The sequence below is a fragment of the Plectropomus leopardus genome, chromosome 6, assembly GCF_008729295.1.
Source record: "Plectropomus leopardus isolate mb chromosome 6, YSFRI_Pleo_2.0, whole genome shotgun sequence".
NCBI classification, from domain to species: Eukaryota; Metazoa; Chordata; class Actinopteri; order Perciformes; family Serranidae; genus Plectropomus; species Plectropomus leopardus.
In genome coordinates, this window is record NC_056468.1 from 15,142,045 (window position 1) to 15,166,797 (window position 24,753).

The following is a 24,753-nucleotide window of genomic DNA, read 5'->3' on the forward strand; positions in this document are numbered from 1 at the left end:
GGAAGCAGCAGCAACTGGACAGTCGCATGTGCTGATGGTGCGTGAGTCGAACAAAAAGCATGCATGCATCTACTCTAAACAGCTGTTCCTCTCCGAAATGTGTTTCGTTTGGTTGACATGGATGTGAAATAAAAACACGAAGGTCCTCCTGTACCTGCTCGCAGTGGCTCCATGTAGAGCGACTGCACTGTCCGGGAGTTGTTTGTAAGAGCACGAAACATTTGACAGATGTTAACTGTTGTTGGGAGAATGACAGAGCAGTCTGGGGTAGCTAACCGTGTGAAATGAATGTTTCTTTACTGCCTGCAGCGAGGTGATGAAGCAAGCAGAACTTTGCTGTGTTTGCATAATTAATCCAGTTGTCGGCGAATTAGGCGAATACACGTCTACAGCCCGTACCCACAGTTACATGTTTCACAGCATTAATGTTGACAAATAATAGTAGTTAGCTGCTTATGCTGTGCGATATTGTAGTGTGCATGATCACTGCTTCGTTTTATTCAGTAAGCTATAAGCTTGTAGCCTGTGCATGAGTGCAGGAGTCAATAGCATGTTACAATGTTTTGGCTCGCTGTCATCTTACAGGTGCAACAAACTTTGAGGCATTTACCCTCGTAGTCTGTGGTAGATAAAGAAGGGACTCATTCTCTGACAGGTAGAGGCAAGTTCGAGTAATATACAAACACAGTTTATGTGCTCCAGCAGTGATGCGGTGTAAGTTCTTATTTTTCTCCTTTTCAATTCCCACGTGTGACAGGATGCATCTCAGTGATTTTTGGGAGGGGAGGACCCATGCTCTCTCATCTGTGCGCTGCCACACCAGCCTTGTACATATTGTGGATCACTATGGCCCAGATAGCTGGCCAGGAGGACAGAGAGAAAACTACTGCACTCAAAGGTATGAAATTATACTGAGAGCATCTTTACAAATCTGTCTTTTCCTTTGTTTTAAGAGCACTACTTCCTTTCTCCTTTTCCATTTCAGAGGACATGAAGTAAAATTGTGATTACAACAGGGTTCCCACAGTCATGTAAAATCCTGAAAAGTCATGGAATTTCACAATCACATTGCCCAGAAAAGTCATGTTATTAGTAAAAAGTGGAAGTAATGGAAAAGACATTGAATTTCGGGGTGCGTAATGAAAATGTAACATTGATCTTTCCTGGATAACCTGCCATGTAAGGTAACATTCTCATAGATTTATTTTCTGTAGCTGTCCACATAACATAGCACTAATATGTGTCCATGTGTGACGTTTCGTTTACCATCACATACGTTTCTTCACTTTCTTCCTGCATTAAGTCTCTCCCGTCATGCATACCTGCCATGAAATTATGTTTGAAAAATGCCAGGCATGTGGGACAGGGAAAAAAGTGTCCTGATGGATCCTGAAGTCATGGAAAAGTTTTGAAATTTTGCCAAAGCATATGTGTGGAAACCAAGTTGCAACTTTCATTACCATAACCTGTAATTTCATCATTTTGCTAATATTGATGTGATTTATTTTTCAGTCCAATTTGCTGACTCATTATTTTGAAGCTGTCCCTTTTATCATGTCGAACAAGAAGCCCAGTGTGCTGCTCCGTTTAAACGGACTCTCCTAGATTCGTCTGCTGCTTTGACCTGAGTTAATCCTCTTATTTCAGCCTAAAAGCAAGAACACCAACATGTCTTACTTGTCTTATATGACACCAACATTTATACACCCTATAGTCTTATATCACTGGAGATGTCCAACATACTTTTTCCTGTAGGAAAAGTTTTACTAAAGTCTCAAAAACTACAGGAAAGAATGTGTAGTTCCTGTGAGGTTGCACCACAGTGGAAATAAAATGATAGATGGGATTATGAAAATGTTAAATCACACAATATTGTGCACAATTCACAACTGAACAAATGTGGCAGAAACACTTATTTTGTCTCTTTTTTCTAAAGTAATGTGCAATTCTTCTCACTCTGCGGGATTGTATGCCTACGAAGCTCATGTGGTCCACCTGACTAAATGAAAATATCTTATTTTTAATTTATTTCCATGGGCTGATTTTTTTCTGTTCATATTTGGTTTGCCCTAAGAGTAGATGACATAATCACTTAACATTGAGTCCAGCATAATAACCCACCATTTTTGCAGGTCAATTTATGTGATTTTTCCTGCCATTTTTAACTTGAGTGATAGACTTTGCAAAAAGTTTTCATGTAGATCTTGGTGTAGATGTCTTTTCCATCTGCCATAACACTTGAGACAAAAAAGTTTTATTTTGAGCATTTAGGGAGAATCTTGGTGGAACAGTTTCTGTAGCTTTGTAATGTAACAAATGCAGAGACATTATCTTAGGTAATGTTGCTAGATATTCTCAGGTTATTATGTTGTGATGAGGTTACGGCATGATATTGTGGCTCTTGACATTCTTTTAAAGTAAGCAGCTATGACTGTTGTCACTAATTCCTGCTCACCTTTGCTCTTCTCTGTCGTCGTTCTCCTTAGATTTGCTGTCGAGAATAGACTTAGATGAACTGATGAAGAAAGATGAGCCTCCTTTCACTTTCCCCAAAACACTGGAGGAGTTTGAATATGGCTTCAATGAATGTAAGTACACATTTTAGTCTTCAAAGCACACAGTCTTCTGCTTTAACAGTAACAACAAGAACAACCAAACACACAAAGTCCCACGAATTGTAAGTCAACAGAACAACACTGCAAACAGTTCAAGCATGAAACCTCAGCTCAATAGAGTAAAATCTTGGCACTGGATTGTCAAAATCAAATTAGGGTTTAGTTATTAACTGCAGGAATGGGGTTTGTTCTTAGTCCACAGCATGTCGTCCTCAGCAGTTTTCCCAGTATTTTTGGCTTGAGACCCCTTAAAATAAAGGAACCCCTTGCCGCAGTTTCAGTATGTCCAACAAAGAAACGTCTTTGTTTTATTTGAGTAATTGTTCATGATCTTAAGAGGGACAACTATTCTATATTTTACAAAAAGCAAAGATTGAATGAGTAGCAGAGCTATGTTTTTTACTGAATGTGTGTTTCTTCGTGTGGGTGTGTGTATCTTTCTGTCTTCATCTAATCTCACAAACTACTGGACCAATTAGCGTGATATTTTGTGTGCACATATATAAAAGAATGCTTAAGGATCTCCTGTTGTTGTTGTAATTCACAGTTGTTGAAAATGCTGTTTATTTAAGCAATGCCAATTGAGAGGGAGTGCTGTTGAACTGTATATATTCACGGCTGTGATTAAGTCATAGACACAAGGCCGCAGCTGCTCCCAACCTGGGCTGTAGGTAGAGGGCTTTTGCGTCATGCAGAATTTTGCTCTGGTAGTTTATGAGCAATGATACCATTTAAACGGGATTTCTTTGCTCTTCCAGCACTGATTCAATCTATGGTAACGTTAGATGAGCACCGACTGTTAATGTTTGCCTAATTAACGGTTTAGAACAGCTGTGAAGCGGACTGATACATGAATAGTCAAAAGTCCTAGTGCTGTTGTACTCATGGAAAGTCTTGCGATCAATCAAATTGTTTGGTCTGAACTAACTGTTGTATAATGACAGTTTAATACCATCATTATCTGTTGACTCCTCACCCCTTTTAACCGGTCAGTTGTTTTACAGTAATCGTCTTGCCTAAAAACAAGATTTTCCAAGTCTGGTGCAGGCCACAATTTGGCCTTTGTCGTGGCTCAAATTGACATACCTGGAAAAGTTGGTCTTATTTTGAACAGGAGCATCTGCATATAAATCCCGTACCGTATATGTGATGATCCACTAAAGTTGTGCATATTAATAGATTAATTAGTCCCAGTTTCTATTATCTTTACTGCTTTATTTACTGTAATGAAGCTGGGAGGGACAACTCCAGTGGGTGCAGCTCTCCATAGTCCGTCTGCAACTTGTTTTTTCTGTCTGCTGCATGGTATCATACCACACTGGGAGCGTTTGAGAAACAGAGCATTTTGCCTGTCAAATTTTGTAGACTTGCAGATTTTGTTGATTTAGTAATCTTTCCTTGATATTTGTGCTTCCATGTGAAGTAAGTAAGCAGGCTGTGTAGTTAAAAGTTCTCTTTTTTGTCTTTTTAATTGTGTTTGTTGTTATTTCCTACTTTGTTGTGCTGTAACCTACAGACAAAGTTAATACCATATAAACTACAAGAACTGTCTACAGTGGCCGTGATCAGCTGGGGTGGTCGCCTGGTGGAGATCGCTCTCTACTGAGTGCACTTTACCCCAAAGTAACCCCACAGAATGTACACTGATACTTGTTGATAACTGAGGACAGCTACTAATAGCTACAAGGGGAAACAGACGCTCTATTCACTTCCTGTTTTAGTTGTGCAATGGCTGATGCACTTCCTTTGTGCCGAAAAATCTAGCCTTTATATTCCCACAGGATCATCACCAGTGACAGACAGAAATGCATAGTGAAAGCAAGCCTTATAAGAAACTAATTCAATGCAGGAGGTGTCAATATTTTATAGCCGTTACATTGTGCAGCCAACATAACCTTAGAATGATATGTCAAAGGGGTTCTTTGTGAAAATCAGAGCGCACGAGTTGTCTAAACACGGTTTGCATTGTGGAGGTGGCTGAGCCAGCGGCTAGCAACTAACAGTGCTAAGTCCATGAACAGCACTTAACAACAGCAACAGTGCTGATAGAGGTAATGGTGTTAACCAGAGGGAAACTAGAGAGTGGGCACTGCCCTTCCACGTCAACGCCGACCTGATATCAGCACCATATAAGCACTTGCAAAGTGGTGGTGATGAGCTAGCTTGCAGGATACACACATGCAGGCTTGGTCGGACTGGCTTACCAGAGCAAACGCCATAGACGTTTGGTTTACGACACACACACAGAATTAGCTGACCTCATTCTCTGCTCAGGATGCCATCAATCTACTTCATCTTTTACATGTCAAATATTGGTTTGCTGTTGTATTGATGCTCTGATTGTTGCACACAGTTCCTTTAAAAAACCTGTCTCTTTCCACCCTAATCTTGTGACCTCTGGATGGTTCCTGACCCCCTAGGTTGAGAACAACCGGACCACAGAGTTGGTTGATTCATTTTAAAGTTGCTGTGAAGCTGACATTAAAAATCAAAATTACCATAATCCCTTTTAAAACTAAGGCAGTTTTAACATAAACTGTCTGCGTGTCATTATGTTTCTGCTCAGTGTAATGTCACTGCTTTTTGAATTAATGACCTGAAACTGTCTCTGGTGTCACCTGGGACATTTCGGGTGTAAAGTGTGTGTGTGTGTGTCCATTATTAGTGACAGTAAAGAGAAGAGCTGACCCAGAGTGGTGCAGGTCCAGATGATATAAAAGTCTCTTTAGAATTCACTTGGCTCATTTTAATCAAACCAGGTGGAGAGACGGAGGAAGATTTGGAAAGAGGGTGGTGTTTTTACTCTTAGTATTCCCCTGTAGCCCCTCTCTCTCTCTCTCTCTCTCTCTCTCTCTCTCTCTCTCTCTCTCTCTCTCTCTCTCTCTCTCTCTCTCTCTCTCTCTCTCTCTCTCCTCTCTCTCTGCCACCCCCTCTGTTCTCTGTCAGTGTCTCTGCTGGCTGTCTGGCTGGCTGAGTGGGGGACATGTTGTGTACTCTACGGCCCGTCAGTAACCTACTCAGCCTTGCCCTCCGCCTGACGGAGCATTTGCATAACCTCGCTGTGCCTAAGAACAGAGACACGGAGACTTACCCCCCACCCGCCACCATGCCAACACCCGCCAACCCCCGCCAACCCCCTCCTCTATCCCACCCTCAAGTCCCAGCTCAGTCTCCCATGGAGGGGATGAACACATTCAGAGACTCTCCATCTCTTCTCCATTTCCCTGTATCTCTCTATTTCTGCCCCTGCCCTGCTCAAAATCCCCAACCGAAACACAGCTTACCCCCCCCCACACACACACACACACCACACACACACCCATAGCCATCTGTATGTCTGTGTGTCAATTTCCACTCAGGCCTGTTTTTGAAGGATAGCATTTCACAGTAGCTCTGGCTCGCAGGCATTTCTATAGCTACACCCAGGCTACCTTTGCCCAAGACAGGTGGAACAAAAATGTTAATTTGACCATGTAATGATGTGAATACAGACGAGGCTGTGTACAATAGTTTGCAGGTATCTTAATCACTGAAGATGATGGCTTCATCTCGCTAGCCCTCCAGTTTTCCATTACTGGAAATCCAAGGTTATGTACACCTAATTAAGCGGCCAAATTGAGAACAGAATGCTAATTATGACAGAAAAGAGGAGAAAAGTTGAGAAAACGTTATTCCTCTGAGAGGATGTGTTGGGGGAAGCGATGGAGCTGATCACCCCTCTAGCTCACACACACGCACACACACACACACGCTATTTCTCCCTCCCTTCATGCACACAGACACACACACATACACCCTTTTCCTACAGTAGGATTTCATTATAGCTCCTCTCTTCCTTCTCTTAGGCAGTAGTGTTTAGATCCTCACCCCTCCATGAATGCATAATTGATTTTCTTCAAGGTACTTTTTGTGCACACTGCTTTATCCTAACTTCTCACTCGTCTCCTGTGCTACCTCTCAGGCACACACGTCTGCTTTGTTAATGCAACATGATGACAAACCTAGATTCAGGATTACATGTTGTTTAACGACTAACCATGAAAGCAAGCTCTGTAATACACAGTGTGTTAGTGATGTAAGATTTATCACATTGATAGAAGGGGTGAAAATGGTGGCAATTTAGTAGGAGATGAAAAAATGCTTATGCATTCTTTTATCTTGCAAAGATATTATATTTATTTATATCTTAGATGGGTTTCTTCACGTTGTGCAATAATTGAGAAAGTATGAGAGCCCCCTGGCTATTTGGGTTAAGTATGTGTACTTTTCACTGGTTTAGCTCTTACAAATTCCACAGTCATAAAGGTCAAAATTAAATTTAACACTGTTTAGTGTTTTATTGTGTTGTAGTGTCAACGGCAGGATCGATGGGCTCATTGCTAAGGTATAAACGTAGTGGTTCCACAGCTACACAAGGGCAAATGTTTATTAAGAAAAAACAGTAGCACCATTTCTATACAGCATTTTCCTGTTTTATGACTGTTTTATATCAAATAAAACCTGGATGTGTTGGAAACTCCTCTGTTTCCCCAGAATTATAATAAATCACTTAAACATTTTCCCTAAAAGCTATTGCTTCTTCTCAGTCAATTCTTGTGTGTTGTTCTGTGGCTCTCTTACAACAGTTTTCAGACACGCACATACTTAAGCTTAGTGACACTTACTGTATGACCACACCTGGTCCTCCTGGCCAGAGCTGCTGGTGTGTGTGTGTGTTTTGGTGTGTGTGTGTGCTGTGCTGGTTAGGGTGATTGGCTGATGCCCAGACAGCGTCCTCAAAGGAGTTGCAAGGAGCAGTTGTTGTCGTGGCTAATGCGTGCCAGGCCACCTTTCTTTCTCTCACAAAAACACCCTGAGAACCTTTTTCACACCTCCTTTAGTCTTTGCTGTTGGAGACTTCAGGTGGAAATGGCAGGGACAGACCTGTGGCCTGTGGCCAGAGTGAACAGAGAAGAAGAGGGAGAGAGAGATTGACACAGTTAAAGAGGAATGGGAGAGGCTTTTAGATGGATGAAAAGAGGGAAAGAGAATTTTTTGCCATACCAGCTGTCCAGCGCTGGCCTGCCAGACTACCCAGAAGGCCGTTGGAGTCGTGACTGGAAGAACGCGGCTGCATCCACAGGCCTTGTACCTGCCAGATGGGGTTGGTGGAGGGAGGGAGGCTAAAGAAGCGAAAGGACCACCAGAGGAAATAAGAGACAAAAACTGAAAATAGGCAATAAAAAACTGAAGAGGTCAAGCTTGATTTGCTTGATTGGCAGATGTACTTCTACATGTCTGGTCAGAGGTAGTGATCTGCCGACTACTCATACACACACATGTACACATATCCATCATCACTACAGATATGTTTTGACCGTCTTTCATTCTATCTTTCTCCCACAGATGGCCAGCTCAGACATATAAAAACAGGAGAGCCGTTTGTATTCAATGCCAGAGAGGATCTCCACCGCTGGAACCAGAAACGCTATGAAGCTCTTGGAGAGGTAACACATATGTGTTTTTTAAAAGTTTAATCTCAGCTACATGTTCATCATCTTTGACCTCAGCTACTCGGTCTTTCAGGATCTTCTGTCCTGAACAAGTCCACACACTAGAATAAGCTCCTATAAATATTTAATTAAATTACCACCATTTTTTCATATCTTGTATTTTTTCATATCTTGCATCATCTCTGGTCCAGCACCTAGTTTGTTGTCGTTTGGATGTGCGTGCTTTTGCAAACCTTTTTGCTGAACAGTTTTTGTGATGTGACAGTACAAGATGATGAAACTTTGTTGATTTTTGGAGAGCAAACGGACACGGCGGCACACAGAACCTGTGACATGCTTTATCTGGGTTGGATTGGGTCTTTGGCATTTTTCAATCTACACCTTCAGCAACCCAATCCTCCAGGGATATCCCCCAAAGATAAATATTTAGAAACCTAAAAGCTAAACTGACCATTTTAGACTATGATTATTTAGATTTTGAAACAAAAATCTGTCATCAGTTGATCTCAAAGTTTTGATGACTGAGTCCTATTTTAGGGGGGCAGCATACAGGGTTCTGCAGGAAAAGTGAACACTATGACTTTTATATGACATTTTTATGACACATTATACTATGCCTTTATTTCTGTGACTTTGCAACATGGAGATGCCAACACACATTAGAGACTTCTCAGTTGCTGATGCATTCAGGAGTGGTGTGAATGGGACATGACGGCATGTACAGCGAAAGCTACTTCTGGACTTCCTTTTGAATTTTTACTCTACAAAATACCTACAGCTCCAAAATCTCATATGATGTAAGTTTTATGGTTGTCCAACTGCAGAACGATACATATCCAAACATACACCATCCTAAGGTTCACCTTTAATTCACTCCCACAGTACCACCACATGCAATATGCATTAAGATAATGAGACAAATGTTCTTTTGTAATCTGTTTTTATTTATTTTTTTGTTTGCATCCCCTGCTATGTTGCTTTTAATTGTGCGTGTTCTTTGAAGTTCAAAGCAAAGTGATAGACCCGTTTGTGGGATTACCTGGGTGTTTTTATTATTTCTAATGCAGGTATACAGTAGCTCCTTTGAGAGCCAGCCTTCTGTGAAGCCTTTTTTCCCCTCTTTTCTTTTGCCTGCTCAGGCACTATCCACCAGCATCTAAAAAGGCTGTAGAAACAAACATTTGGTAGCATGCAAGCAGAGGCCCTGAAAGAACACACAGACATTTAAACTAACTGAACTCAGGCATCGGAGGGGGGCAAACATTTGGTGAAAACAAATAATCATCAAGCAGGAAGTATGCAAATTTTATTCATCCTGTGATTAAAAAATTGACAGAAGCATCTTCTTTAGGGAAGAAAAAAGCAAACCGTGTCAATCAGTGTTGATACAAGCTTGTGTAATGAGAACAGATACTGTGTGAGTTATGCTGCAGGAGATTAACTGGCTGTGAAGAAAGCAGCACTACCTGAATAAGCAGTATTATCTGTCTGTTGTTTTTAGGCCACAGATGATTCAAGAAAATAAATATTGTACCTTTCTCATACAGCTTTACAAGTACAAATGCAATGTTTTTTGCTGGTAATAAATATGCTCCATTATAAATAGACACAGCTACTGAACTGTCTGCCTTTGGTTTGTAAAAGTGGGTTATGCTGCTTAGTCAACCTCTGTATGTGTGAGTTTATGAGTGTGTGTCACACATGCGTATCTACATGCTTATTTCTTTGTCCATGTGGCCGACACATGCAGATGTATTTTTGTGGGACTTCCTCCCTCTATGCATTTGCTTTGCAGATGTCAGGAAAGCAAATGTAAGTCTGAAATCTTAGTTTATTTTTCATATGCACAACAATTACAGTTTAGCAGTCATTGACAATTAAATTCTTGTTCTCGGGCTTTGTGCAATAATGTTTTTGCAAAATATATAAAAAAAACGACGTAGTAAAAATGAGAATCCAAGACGTAAACATAAAATATAAAATTTTGCAGAAGTTAAAATATGAATAAAACAATGTCGGCCACATGGACAAAGAAATAAGCATGTAGATAAGAACATATATATATATATATATATATATAACAGAATGAAACAAAATAGATACAACATAAAAAATGATGTAGAGTTAAAAATAAGCTTCTATACCAACAGGCCTATTATGGGCCAACGCAAGTCCACAACTCATCTTATGCCCTTTATCAACCTGCCACCTGAGACGGTCTGAGAAATAGCCAGAATTCAGCCAGAGAGCTGTTTGAGATGGCACAAGGTCGTGGGTGCCTGTTTGCCGCTGGCAGTATGAATAGAAGGGTGCCATCATTGCCCCCTAATGCTCACTGGTATTCCTTTCTCTCCCTCCTTTCCGTCATACCTCTGGAGAACTGATGGCTGCTTTCTGCTTTGCCACAGTGCAGAAGCTACTCTCACCCACTGTCTGATTAGCTGTTATTGGGAACGAGGGCTTGGGTTCGGGTATCTATCTTGAGCTTCCCTCTCCCCACACAGCTCAGACAGAATTGAAGTACACAGATTTATCACTAATTGTTCAGCTTATCTTCATATAAGAGCTCATATGATATCTTATGAATTAGCATCCCTGCTGGTTAGGTTAGTTTTAGGAAAAAATTTAATGTTGGGTGTCGTCACATTACGTACTTAAGGTGATCCAATGACATGATGTGACGGGACATAGACAGTGGTGTCCAGTGTCAAAGTCCTGTATTTAATTTCCCATCCATAAACTTCGACCGCCTCCTTATGTGAACTTTGTTGCTTTTTAACCAATGTCACCTGAATTCCTCCTTTGCTCCCAGACAGCCCACAGTGCTTAGGTCACATGATCACAACCTCCTGACTCAAGAATATGTGGGTATATAAACAAATTATAATGAAATACTTTTTTAGACACTTTACTACTGGATAGCCCTTTCAGATGAATCATCTTGTTTTGTAGGTATAAGTAGGAAATTGTGAATGAGAAAAGCCTGAATTGTTACAGATGATTACCGTACTCGAGACAAGGATATATGTGCCAAAGAACTCTTCTGAACTCCACGCCACTCTGCCGTTATTTTCAGTAAGGGAGTTAACTAATCAGAACTCACCATGACAACATTTAAATGGACAGTAATAGCTCCATGACACCATAACTGTCCGAAGGCTCACCAAAACACAACCAGTGAACTTGTGCTGTGAATGAGTACTTGAGATAATATATGTGCAACACCTAAAGATAAGTACAAGACTGTTATTTATGGACTCAGGTCAGCCAACTTTGTCCTCTGAATTCTGGTGTAAAGCAAGTCATAGGTATAAAGGCATTAACACAGACCACAGCCACTGCCAACGTTACAACTGTAGAGCAGGTTCAAACCATTAATAAATGTTCATGAGACAGAAGTGGAGATCGCTGCTGATAAGTTTGGATATGGGTGTATTATGAAGAGTACCAGATGACAAAAAAAGGAAAGAGTTTTACGTGGAGCAATGGGGAAAAAACATCTGAAGAGAAGATTGTAGTAGTGAGAGACACCTCTGTCAGAGACATAAGCTGTCGGACAGTTCAAACACCACACTCCAGGTGCTATGGTCTTTAACATAAAAGAGAAAATTCCTCAAATGATAAACACCCCCAAGTTAATCATTATCAATAATTGTTCTGTTTGGGCAATGATGTTTGCAGAGAGCAATCAGAAGTGCTAAAGCAGGATTTCTTTGAACCGTTTTAAACAATTTTTTATTAGTAAAACAGTGCAAATAGTGTTTAGACTGATCAACAGATTCATCAGACTCTTTGGACTCAGCGCATGGCTCAGCAAAGCCTGTGGTCTGAAAGGGATCCACTGAATTGATAACTTCAATCTGTTCTGGGGATGTGAGCACCTTTTCCGGGGCAGATGGCCTGCAGCCAAGCAGGTCTGGAGTGAAAGTATTGATGGACCATTTTCAGACCAACCAGCTCGTGGATCAGTCTCTTAATTCCTCCTCCCCTCACTCTCCACTGCCTCACTCCTTTTGGCACCCATTGATAAAAAATTAAGCACTGGTTAATGCTGGTATTAAACTCAGCCCCCAGTCACTGCCACATCATCTGCATCCACCCAAACAGAACACTTTCTGTAACACCAACTTTACTAATAATGAAATGAGAGGACAGCTCTTTCCTGTCCAGGCTGAGGAGACTGATAAGACTAGCAAGGTCACCAGAAGTTTGACTCATCCAGCTCCCCCCTCCTCCCTTCTTCTTAAACAAACTAAGATCAGAGATTTAGCAACTGGATGTGATGCTGATGGATGCCACTAAGCCACACTGCTGCATCTCTAATCACTGCTATTAAAATCAAAGGAAATCTGGAGAGAATGACGAGAAGGAGAAGTTCCCCAGTACAGAGTACAAGTCCCTGTCCTACTTCTACCACCCTCACTATACCTCTTCTTTATTCTATTGGAATTGGTCTTACTGCTTTGTACAGTGGCACCCACCAACTGCCAGCAGCAGACTGTTCCTCTGGACATCATGTTCCTCTTCCTGTTACGATAAGTAATATAGTGAACAAAATGTACATTTTAGAATTTGACATCAGTTTCCCGTCAGCCACAGTCTTCATTTAACAATTCAAAGAATGCGCTCAATAGTACTTCTTACGGGTGACAACAAGATAATTTACTATATTATGCAGAGATAACGCACAGATTTATATAACAATATCACCAGGTCTCCTACAATTACTGAGGGAATGAACGAACAAAACAGAAGAAACCTCAAGAAAGATGTATAGCCATTTGGCAGCTTTAGTTGCCATATATATAATAGACTGTGCTTCTCGAGCCCTCTCTAATACCTGGAGAGTGAATCACATCACTCCAGTTCCTAGATCTTTGTACTGGCATCCTTTGTGTCAAAGAATTTACTTAAAATGGCCACCGTTGGTTCATAATGGTGCATGGTCAAAATACATTTGTGATCTGCTGCTTCGTTGAACAGTCCGGTTCAGACCTCTCAAAGCGTCTGGGACAGGTGTGCTCACTGTCAAAGCTGGAGAAACAGCAATAGTTTGTATGCATCACATATCTAGAACAAACTCCCAGAAAACTTCTAGTCAGCTCCAACTCTCAATTCTTTTAAATCAGTGTTTGCCACTGCATTTTCAGTTACTATAAATTTGGAACTTTTTATTCATATCTTGCACTGCACTGTGGCTGCACTGTAATTTTTATTCAGCTGTTTACTGTCTTGTTCTATTTCATCCTCTATTTTACTTTGTTTTAATCCTTAAAATCCTATTTACGTATGTCTTTTTATATTGTCTTTTTACATGGACTTCTGTTTCTTTTATATCTTGTCTTAATTCCTTTATGTCTTATGTAAAGGACTTTGAATTCCCTTGTTGTTGAAAGTTGCTATACAAACAAATTTCCCTTGCCTCTGTCCATCTCTCCTTTCCTTGTTCCCTTTCAGTGTCTTTAGATCCTCATGGTCCTGTATTTTGTGTGGAGGACTCTGTGTGTGTGTGTCTGTGTGTGTGTGTTTGTGTCTGTGTGTGTGTGTGCGTGTGCGTGTGTGTGTGTGTGCGTGTCTGTTTGTGTGTCTGTGTGTCTGTGTACATGTGTGAGGGGGCTGGGTGGCGGCGGCTGTATTGTCAGACACATCACAGCACCAGATGTCCAATTTGCACTTCAGCCTCGTCTGAATGGAGGGACAGATAGAAAGAGGGAGAATGAGGATGTTGGTGTGATGGCCTCCAAGCAAAAGAAAGAAATGGGAACAAAATTTGGGTTGAGCACAGGAGCAGTGAATAATTTTTCACTTTATAAAAGACAATTAAAAAATGTTCCCATATACTTATGATGAGAGATTTGCAGATACTATTTTTTGAGAAGCTGCACTGGTCCACTTTGTAAGTGGAGGGCAAATGTGTGCGTGGGGACCTGGGCTTCAGTTCAACCCCTGAGAAAAACTATTACTCATTAAGTTAGACCACAGCTTAATCTGTAAGGCCTTTATAGTAGTAATGCAGTAAGAATCATTAAACAAACACCAAGGAATAGAAATTGAGATGGAATGACATAAGGTGCGCAGAAGAAAAATATACCAAACAAAAACTGTGTAAGCCACTTCAGAGAATGACTGTGAAGGTGTGCATACATTGACATGGCAACTCATATAGCACACGATTGATTGTATAAATCAAATATTTAAATTGAGCAAAAGGACAACTGTTCTCTAAGATTGGTAAAAAATTTTGTGGGAAATGTAGGACATCACAAAAGAAAAGAAGAACTGCCCAAGGCAGGTTGAGGAAAAGGGAAAGAAAAATTGGTAAAACAAAAAGCCAATAACACAAGTTAAACTTTTTGGATGTACTCTCTGAGTACAGTGTACTGACTCAGTGCAAACATACAGTAGGAGAATGATGTTCCTTAGAGCCATGAGCTCTGGTATGAGAACCTTTGAATGCAGGGAAAAGCTAGGTTATCTGGGTGATAGAGCTATTTTTCCCTTTTACCCAGAGTCAACCCACTCACTGATGCCTTTTTATGTCTTTCTGTATAGTCTGAGGGTATGGCAGTAGCATAAGAAAGGGCATCTATGGTTGTCTGTCTCTGGATAAGTAGGACAAATAAGAAGTCTTCAACTGAAATATCCCTTTATGTTCTGAATGCACTCTATTAGGAGTTTAAGCACCAAATTAGAGGATCTTACTCTCTGTTATTTCCAGTTATCCCAGTTTGTAAATTGTTGTATTGATCTAATGTATTCTTTATCATTAGATTTTTTTTTACCTTTCTTTGTATGATATGCCATTTTTAAACTGAAATACTGCATGAACCGAGACTGAAGAACCCACAGACTGCTGGTGTAGGGACATTTTCCATCCTTGGCTCTGACTGTTATCATAATGGCCGTATTACAGCTGTAATATAGCGCAAGCTATCTGCGCAGTGTTGCTCGGCGCGGAGGGGTCACCTCAGCCTGTGTAGGTGTCAGTTGTAGTCTAATTCCTGTGATTCGGTGATGAATCTCTCTGATAGGAGACAAGCATAGGGTCTGGCCCAGATGGAGCTCTATTAAGCTGTTAATAAATGAGGATTCTTCTCTGCTCTGCCTGCATCTGTGGAATGGAAGGCACTCACAAATTTGTAAACACACACACACACACACACACACACACACACACACACACACACACAGAGTCAGAAAATTATAATCAAGTAAAGCTAGCCAGATGGCTGAATTAGAAAGCCGTCTCTCTCCCTCTCTCTCTCTGTTTCTTACACTCTCTGCTGTCTCTCTGTTATCTTTTTTCTCTTCCTGTCTCCCTCTGTTTCCACATTATGGATGCTGGGCGTTGTCATAGTGGTGACCAGCTGGCCATGGTTTAAAGCCCTACTGAAGTGCCCTTGAGCAAAACACTAAGGAGAATGGCAAAATAACTTTCTTTGGTAACAATACATTATGACAAGCTTCTTAAACTCTATTATATTAAATTATATTACATTATATTATGCTATATTTTACTTTACCACTGCGTAAATTACAATATCATTTGCATACAGGTCAGGTCAGGTAAACTTGATTATCTGCAAGGGATAATGTCGTCAAATGGCCCAGACACACCAAACTAACATCAAAGAAATAGCGGCGACAAAGACTGACTTGCACTGAATGCACCACAATGACTACAGTGAATGGCCAACTTGCATCCTGCGCCTGCCTGAGAAGAAATAACTCTCCATGGCAGCAGGTGGAGATAGTAAGTATTTGTCATTCAATAAGGGAAAGCAAAAGACAGACAGGATGGATTCATTTAGTACATTAAAAACACAACTCAGTGGTGAAAGAACAAATTATATATACCATGCGTGAAAGAACAATAACACAAACAATTATGAACAGTTCTTGCTAAGAACTTAATGACTAGAAAAATAATCTAACCTCATATAACAAGTTTTTTTTCAGACTTGGTAATATACATACACGTCTGTCTCTCATTACTAGTCTAATTGTTGTAGGCACAAATGGTTTGCTGTATGTCATTGTTCTGATTTCCTGCAGAGGGATTCTGCCATTTGACTTTGACCTCTTGGAGTTTCAGGTGGAGAGCATGGGTAGGATCATGAGGATCTGATCAGCCTTTTTAAGAATAAGGTCATTGTACAGCTGTGCTGCAGACATCTGATCATCCCCGCTGATCCAACTGTACTTGCTGTCTTGATCATCGGCTGCACTTTTGCATGATCTTAAATAGGCATATTTCTGAAGGTGCAGATCAGGCCAAGGAACAATAGGCTCTGCTGGACAGATTATAGAACATCTGGAGGATAGGGTGGTCTACTCTGAGGTGAATCAGTTTCCTCAGAAGAAACAGCCTCTTTTGTGGTTTCTTAGACTTAATTTCTGCACATTCCTTAAATCTTTGGTGGTCATCAATTTAACCCCAGGGTATAGAGGATACGCATAAACTGTGCAGGTGAAGATTGGCATACATTTGAATGTTAGTCTCAGGACAAATAATATATTATGTAGTAAAACATGGGATCTAAAAATGATTGTTGTAGAAGATCTAAAGAGAGTCAGTGGCCAGCTTGTGTATAATTGTGTACTTGTGAAGAGTTAACGAACAGTACAGTCCATTAAACTGACATTGTTAATTTGTTCACATTGCTGGAATGCAAAGTTCATCATCTACCAGTGTCTACATGGTAGTTTTGTGTATGTGCAGGTGCAGCCTTTAGATTATTCCATTAGACTTTGTGTTTATGAGTTTTTCCACAGGAAGCAAAAATGCAGTAGACTGTAACCAAAAAGAGATGAATTACATTTGTAAGTTGCACAGGTCTTATGAATCAACTTTAAAGAGTCATAGCGCTGTCATGAAGTGTTTTTTCAGGCCCGCAGTGGGAACCCCGGAGACAGGCCTCCGTACTGTACTTAAAGCATCAGGAGGCCCCATACCAGTCGTGGACCATTTTGTTGGGAAGCTAATGGGATCTCCCTAAAGAGGGACTATAAATGACAGCTGTCTGCCTGGATTCACTGACTGCCATCACGTCCCCATTCCCAAAACACTTAAACACTGCCGCCGCAGCTTCTGCTGAGAGCATGAAGGAGGAAGCAGACACAGTCAGACAAAAATGGTTGCAGGGAGTGGGTGAGGTGGATTAGAGTTGATGAAAGAGAAGGGAATTGGACTAGGGGTGGGGGGTTTGAGTGGGGTGTTAGAGAAAAGACAGGAAGGCTGGTAGTTACAGCGCTGGCATCTGTCGCTACCGCCGGCACCCAGGGTGGCACACAATACTTTTCTTTGAATTAGACCTCTGCCGGCTTCTCAGTTAACACCTGAGGAGGTCATTACGATGCCATTAGGATGAGTAGTGCTGGGAGGGCGGAAAGGGAGAGAGAGAGAGGGATATCTGCACTAAGTGTAAACAGTCTGTCAGTCTGCGTCTGAGAACTTTCTCTTCCCCTGGAGAGCCCTCTCTCCTCTGACAGAAGAATGACAGAGACCTCATGGGAATTACACCAGTCTCTCTCTCTCTCTTTGTTTCCCACACGGACTGACAGATCACAAATTCACAACAATAGGCTCTATTTTAATACCACTTTTTGTTGGTACACAAGGCTGACTTAAAATAAACAACCTTTCTATTGCCTCATGCTCTCTCTCATTTTCGCAGTCTCTCTTTCTGAGTATGCTTTGCTGTTGTTGCCGCTGTTGTTGTGCTGCATTGTTCGGGGGGATTTTCTTCTCTTTTTTCCTTTTTCTTCCTCTCCTCTATTCTCTGGAGAAGAAGGAATGCTTTCCTGGGTGCAGTCAGTGATACGGCATGGAACAGCTCTTTCAGTTTCATTATATAAACAGCTTTGATGCCTCTTCTTGCTCTCTGGTTTCTATGGCTAAGTGGCTTTTGGAGAGGGCTCTGGACTACAGAGACAAGAGGTGTGTGTGTGTGTATGTATGTATGTGTGTGTGTGTGTGTGTGTGTGTGTGTGTGTGTGTGTGTGTGTGTGTGTGTGTGTGTGTGTGTGTGTGTGTGTGTGTGTCTGTACACGAGCTTCTTGTGTATGTGCTGCTGTCTTGAGTATGTTTGTGCATTTGGTTGACATGAAAATAGTTTTATCAGATAGACCAGTGTGGCATCATGGGCCCCAATATGTACTAGAAATGTCTCCATTTGTGTTATTCCAACTGGAAGCCTCACAAGGCCTTGAAACAGTTTGCTAACAATGACTTCTGATTACTTTTTCATTCTGATTACTTTTTTATTGTTTATTATGCCTCCATGCCAGCAATAGCTGTGGCTTGAGGCATTATGTTGTTTGGTTGTCTGTCTGTCCCATTGTCTAGAAGGCACTATCTCAAGAATGCCTTGATGGAATTTCATCAAGGACCCCCATTAGCAACAACTATTCTTCCTGGGGTCCACACAAACAAGACAAAACATACAAGATCAATCAAATATACATTAGTAATAAAAACATAGATAAGAAATATAATCACAACACACCAGGAGCTAAAATAATTCATAGTGTATGAGTACATAGATAATTTAAAATAGTTTACTTAAAGAAATCTACCTTGACATTTTCTACTTTAGTCAATTAATCATCATTCACACACAGGTAAGATTTTGGTGGTCAAAGGTCAAAATCATTCTGACCTGCATATATCTCATTTTTGTGAAACTTATCTCTCAAGAACACCTTGTGGGAATTTCTTCAAACTTGGCACAAATGTGGACTCAAAGATGAACTAATTAGATTTTGGTGGTCATAGGTCCATAGTCGAGGTCACTGCAACCTTGCATCCATCTCATTCTTGTGAACTTGATATTTTAAGAACATCTTGGGGTAATTTCTTCAAAGTTGACACAAATGTCCACTTGGACTCAAGAAAACTGTTTAGAATTTAGTGGTTGAACGTCAAAGGTCGAAGTCACTGTGACCTCACAAAACATGTTTTTCGCCAAACTCAAGAATTCAAACACTAATTATGACAAAATATTACACAAATGACTAATAGGACAAAGTGTTGAAGCACTGACATTTTCACTGTGACATAATGTTCTGCAGAAACACTTTTTTTGGTCATTATTCAATGCCATGACTGAGGAACAGAAGAGGAGACACTTGGTAAGATACTGAATTGGTGACACTAATCTTGCCTGTCCACCATGAAACTGTGCTGATTGTACAGATCTTCAGTGCTGCTCGGGGGAAGATGTGTGTGAAGCATCCATGTTTTCACAGTAATGGATGTAAAAATGTGCAACTTGACTGGTGAGCAGAGACAAAAAACTTTAAGAGCCTTTAATCTATCTTGATGAAACCTACCTGATAAACATCTGCTCATGTTCCACATTTGTGTCCGAGGGCTGGTTTCAGACCATTGCTCTCTCTTCCTCCCCTGTAATTATCCTAGATTCTTCATTGCCGTTGACCATCCCAACCTTTACCCTCCCTGCCTCCTCCTTATCATCCTCTGATCCCTTTCTTTCTTTTCTCTTTATATTTTTCTTACTCTCTATTCCCTTACCCCTGTGTCTCATCTCCTCATCTTTCCCACCTCTCTTCCTGTCCTGGTTCTCTTTCTCCCCACGTTTGGTTGTGTGTGTGCCCAGGAAAGATCATCTCCTCATCGCCTTAGGTGCGGTCAGCCAAACCAGGCATGACCATCGTAATCAGTGCGAGAACACACACCACATATGCATATGTACATGTACACACATGATGTGGGAGGTCTCGCTCTGTAGTGAGGAGTTTAAAAACATATCGACTTTCAGCCACAATGGTCTTCATTAAAACCTTGGCTTGGTGTGTGAGTGAGAGTGATGAAGGAATTGTTATGGGGATGACCAGAGGTTTGCAAGGAGCTGATGTCACAGCCCACCCACTCTAAGGCCTCTTATCAAGGCCGCATACTGTACTGTTTTCTTTCCCCACCCATCCCCTCCTTCCATTGCTCCTTCTCCTCTCAGCTGTTCACTGCAGTGGGAGCTGGCACAAACTTGTGGCTCCTGGGGATTACTTCTCTATGTCTCCCTTCTTGTCTTCTTTCTTTCCTCCCACTGAGCCCTCCTCTAAGTCCCTTCCTTCCTCCCTGATCCCGCTCTTCTTGCTTCATCGCCACAATGCTTCCTCTACACAAACAAACCACAGACACAGAGGTGACCTCAGCCGCAGAAGGTCTGTTCCAGACTCTCCCACGACCGCTCTCACGGTCATGTAGAAAGCTTGCTGTTGTTCGAGGATGCATCATCACCCAGCTGTCTTAGCAGACAATTGATCTTCCGTTTTTGTTCTTTTACCTTGTTGAAGGCTGACACTGTCTCTCTGGACTAGAGCGAGGTTTACAATGGTTACAAATGTTTCGTAAACTGTCACTCATGGCCATTGCGCTGGGTTTTTTTAAAGGTGAAATTGTGCAGCCCTGGGACTTAGGTCCCCGCTCTTTACGATAGGTAGAGCTAAGCTCACATTGACATTTCAGATAATGTTGCATCCACATCTTGTCAGCCTGAATGATATTACATATTTATTGCAGATAAGAAGGACATTTTAAGCATGGGTATGGCCATGAAACCTATTGATTTGAATTGATTTCGGTTTCTTTTATCTCTTTCTCTCTGTGTTTTTCTCTCTCTCTCACCACCTTCCCATCCCTTCTCTTTGTGTGCCTTAATATTATTTGCCAAATCCACTCCTCATGCTTCTCCTACCGTCCGATGCCGACAATGCAGGCACTCAGCGTTGCTTCCTGCAGGCATTTCATTAAAGCACTAATAACACATTGGTAATTAGGTGACAAAGAGGCTTTTCTTATTGTACTGATCAGCTGCTGAGACGTAGTCCTCAGAGGCCCACACAGAAGGAGGTTGGCTGTGTGTGGTTGAGTGTGTGTACGTTTGCGTGTGTGTGTTGTTTTTTAGTTTCTGAGTTGTATGCCTCTACTCTGCGTCTATCCCTTTTTTCAAAATTAAAAAGAAAAGAAGAATTGGTTTTTGATCCAGTGGAATGCTGGTACTGTCCCCACTTTAACTCTTACTTTTGATCTTGTTTACTGAAAAGGTAATGCGGCTGGAGGTTTCCTTATGAACTAAAGCATACAGATGACCACACAGCCTGTATACCAGATATATATTAGATTCTTATTTATGATCTACAGTGCCCTTTTATCAGAGGGAATGCATTTACAGGGTGAAACTTGCATTCTTTCCACTTTTTCTCTCTTCTCTTGTTCCCTATTAGTCTCTCTCCTTATTCTATATCAGATGGTTCTCAAGCCACCTGAGGCACTGAACAAATAACGTAGTGCAAATGAAATTTCCTGTGAGGCTTATTGATGTCATTAAACACTAGCATACTGAGGCCCGGAATCATTTTAGTCTTCATCAGACTGGCTGACATTTTAGTGAATTAGCTGTTGGGAGGTTTGGTGGGTTGGGGTGAGGTGGGGTTGTTTTAGCTCCCCTAGCACCACCGCGGGAGCTAAAACAACCCCACCTCACCCCCTCTTCTCAGGGTCAAATGGTAGAATCGATCATCTCATTTGGTCCGTCTGCTGGCCTTTGATTGGTTGTCATAAGGCCAATATGTGTCTGGTGCGTAATGTTATTCTTGCGTGTTGTTCTTTTAACCAGTAAATCAAGTTAGCATTGAGTTTCTTTCGGCATAAAAGAGCATAGCAATATTGTGATTATCATGAGAGTTCACATTTAACTTAAAAGCAAAAGACCTCCTTTTTTTGAGTACTCTTAACTTGCATTTGGGTTATTGCTGCCCTTTCCTTTCTGTGTCAGAATGCCAATTCATGTCTTTTAAAAAATGTTTCGGAATTTAGAACATGTCATTTAGGGATATGCATAATTTCATTGTCCCCTGGTTGACATTTCACTGCTGTTCTTAAATTGCCCTGCACCTTCACCAAAAAGAGATGTGCATATAACCTCTCATTTTTCCTAAACATGGTCTTAAAAAAAAACCATTTTGTTTTGTGTGTGCCAAAAATTACAAAAGCTAAGCAGATCTTAGCCCAAAAGAGTCCCATCACATTTTTCATGTTTTGGTTCTAGTCAGTTACATTTTTTTACAGTCACGTCAGCAGTGAGCGCAGAGATTTTCACTTCTTAAATGAACTTGTCATGTTAATGTTGTCATGTGAGTTTGACTAAGTCTAACTTCCTTGCTTTTAGAAGTAGCAGGATATTGTTGACATTCAGTGTTATTGTCAGCCCCTTCTCATTCCCACGTTGTTAGATACGCAGCTTGATCAGTGGCTGTTGGCATGTGATTCCAACACACAAGGCATCCTGCCGAGTCAGATGCATTAGACCTTTAAGTAATACCGATATAAAACACATTTGTTGCAGTGACGTAGTAAAAAAGATAGAGAAAGTCAAATAAACACAGGACTTTCACCCAGGAGACCAGTGCTCATGTCCTGTGCGATGCTATTGCATATCAGTTATGTCTCATTACCTTGACCCCTTGAAGAAGAACTTCAGTTTTGCACTTGTCTCTTTGCTTTCTTCAGCCTCATTCTAATACAACGTTTTGACAGTAAAAATGCATGTTTGGGTAGTACTGAGCAAATGAGCGATGAATAAAGCTTGGATTGTACTGCATTAACTGTGTGAAAGTTTGTTAAAGGATGTTTTGATATAGTTTTGCTGTTGTTGGATCAGCAAATCATATGTGTGCTGTTTTACGTGGAGGCACGCAAGAAAAAAAATCCCCACAAGTTGAAAGTAACAGCGCGAATGCTTTATTTACAAACGGTCATTTGCTGGTTGAAGTTTTCCTTTAACAATGTCTTGCCATAACATACATCATGTTTAGGCCCCCAGGAAGTGTGCTGGACTTTGTGGCCAAACAGTGTAATTACACCGTCAGGTGATGCCTTGCAGTCCAAAAGACTTTTTCTTATAGAATTACATTGTGAAACAAACCAAATTTTTGACTATCACCACCCCCCCACAAAATGACTCATTTCAACATCATTGAAACAATGTCCCAGGATGTCCAAAACTGATGCTAGAGGGGGACCTAGAACTTTATAAGAGTTTGAAGCATAAGACCACTGACCAAGCTGCCGTATTTGATGAGTTTGGAGTGAAGATGTGTTGTTACTGTCATAAAGCTGTAGTCCTTAATTCTTCTACATACTGTAGCCAGAGCAAGTTAACTTTTTATTTGTTCCACAAACACAGTTGTGGCCTGTGAATGTCTCTTGTTTGTATGCAGAACTGTATATTTTTCTAGTTTTCCAGTTTTGTGAAGGTTTATATTAACATTTAAAGGTAGTCTGATACAGGCACTATTACAAACATTTCATTTCTTCCTTTCTCTTTGGTGAGGATGTTTTTAGCGACCCATCACTATTATTTAATGTGCAAAGATGTTTTTTTACCTTTTATTATTCAATATCAGTACAGTTTGAGATCTGAGCACCATGCCAGTCTGTGCTATGAGTCGTGACAGTCTCTGGTTAATCCTTGTTTGTGTTCGGGGTCAGTCAGTTGGTCGGTCTCGCTCTGTAGCTGTGGCGCCACCGCTGGCTTTTGCTTTCCTGAATTGGTAAGCCTGATGCTTCTAAAGCTAGCCAAAGTGAGACTTCACTGCAAAGCAGGACGGCGTGTTACTCAACTCACCCTGTGGTCCATCCGCCCATTGTTGAATTGTTGTGACATGAACAGGACAGAGAGTCTGTCATCGCATGTGTTTGTGAAACATCATCAGAGCGACAAAAGCTCCAACACAGCTCACTGCCAGCGGCCGTGTGCCCTGTCATCTGCTATCACCTCTCCTCTGTCTTTCTCACACAACTGATCAAAGATCGAAATCTGCTCCACAAAGCGCTCCTCTCTGTTCTCAGCTGAGCAGGACGTGGGGAGAAAGAAAAGAAGGAAAGAAGAAATAAGGAAAATGGAAAAGAAAGTTGTTAATGTCACTGAACCATGAAAGGCTTGGCCTGGGGTTGGAATGATTCGGTATACAAGGTTCTTTAGTGCTGTGGCTGCGGGGATAAACATAACTTACATCAGCCCTTCGCTTGTACAGGAGATTTCCTCTCCTGGCACTTACAACCTCAACACTCTAACTGCACTGTGATTCACACGCACGCCGCACACAGTATGATCCAGACCCTTTCAAGTAGCTCATGTACACATACATACACACACACACACACACACACACACACACACACACACACACACACACACACACACACACACACACACACACACACACACACACACACACCAGAGGGCAAACAAGGCTTTTGAATAGTATTTTTTATTCTGTTTGCAAGCATGACAGTGGTTGCTATTACTTGTTCACACATACACACAGTGTTTAGTTGGCTTTTGTTGGATGGATTTGTATCAACAGCAATCTGAAAATATTAATTGCTTTAAACTGTTTTGTTAATGTTTGACTGTGTGTGTTCTGTGTCTTTTTTTCTCTCCAGATCATCACTCAGTATGTTTATGAGCTGTTGGAGAAAAAGTGCAACATGACTAAAGCAATCCTGCCAGTAAGTACCCAGAGTGAAAAGAGGCATTTTCCTCTTTGATTTATGCCCTTGAAGATTAAAGGGAGCATTAAATATGAAAATTGACGTAAATGCTCAGGCTTCAGAGTGT

General features: G+C 41.2%; 1 protein-coding gene across 3 annotated transcripts in view; it reads left to right on the forward strand.

Moving 5' to 3' along the window:
* Positions 1-24,753, forward strand: part of fam172a (family with sequence similarity 172 member A) — a 188,648-nt gene continuing 163,895 nt past the window's right edge. For 2 of the 3 annotated variants that reach the window (XM_042488204.1, XM_042488202.1), the window contains exons 1-5: positions 1-37; positions 758-898; positions 2,487-2,588; positions 8,001-8,101; positions 24,579-24,644. In XM_042488204.1, coding sequence (XP_042344138.1) covers positions 793-898; positions 2,487-2,588; positions 8,001-8,101; positions 24,579-24,644 — 375 coding nt within the window. In that variant the 5' untranslated portion in view covers positions 1-37; positions 758-792. Of the gene's footprint in view, positions 38-116; positions 205-757; positions 899-2,486; positions 2,589-8,000; positions 8,102-24,578; positions 24,645-24,753 lie in introns of those variants that run through there. The other variant, XM_042488203.1, reaches the window with a different exon arrangement.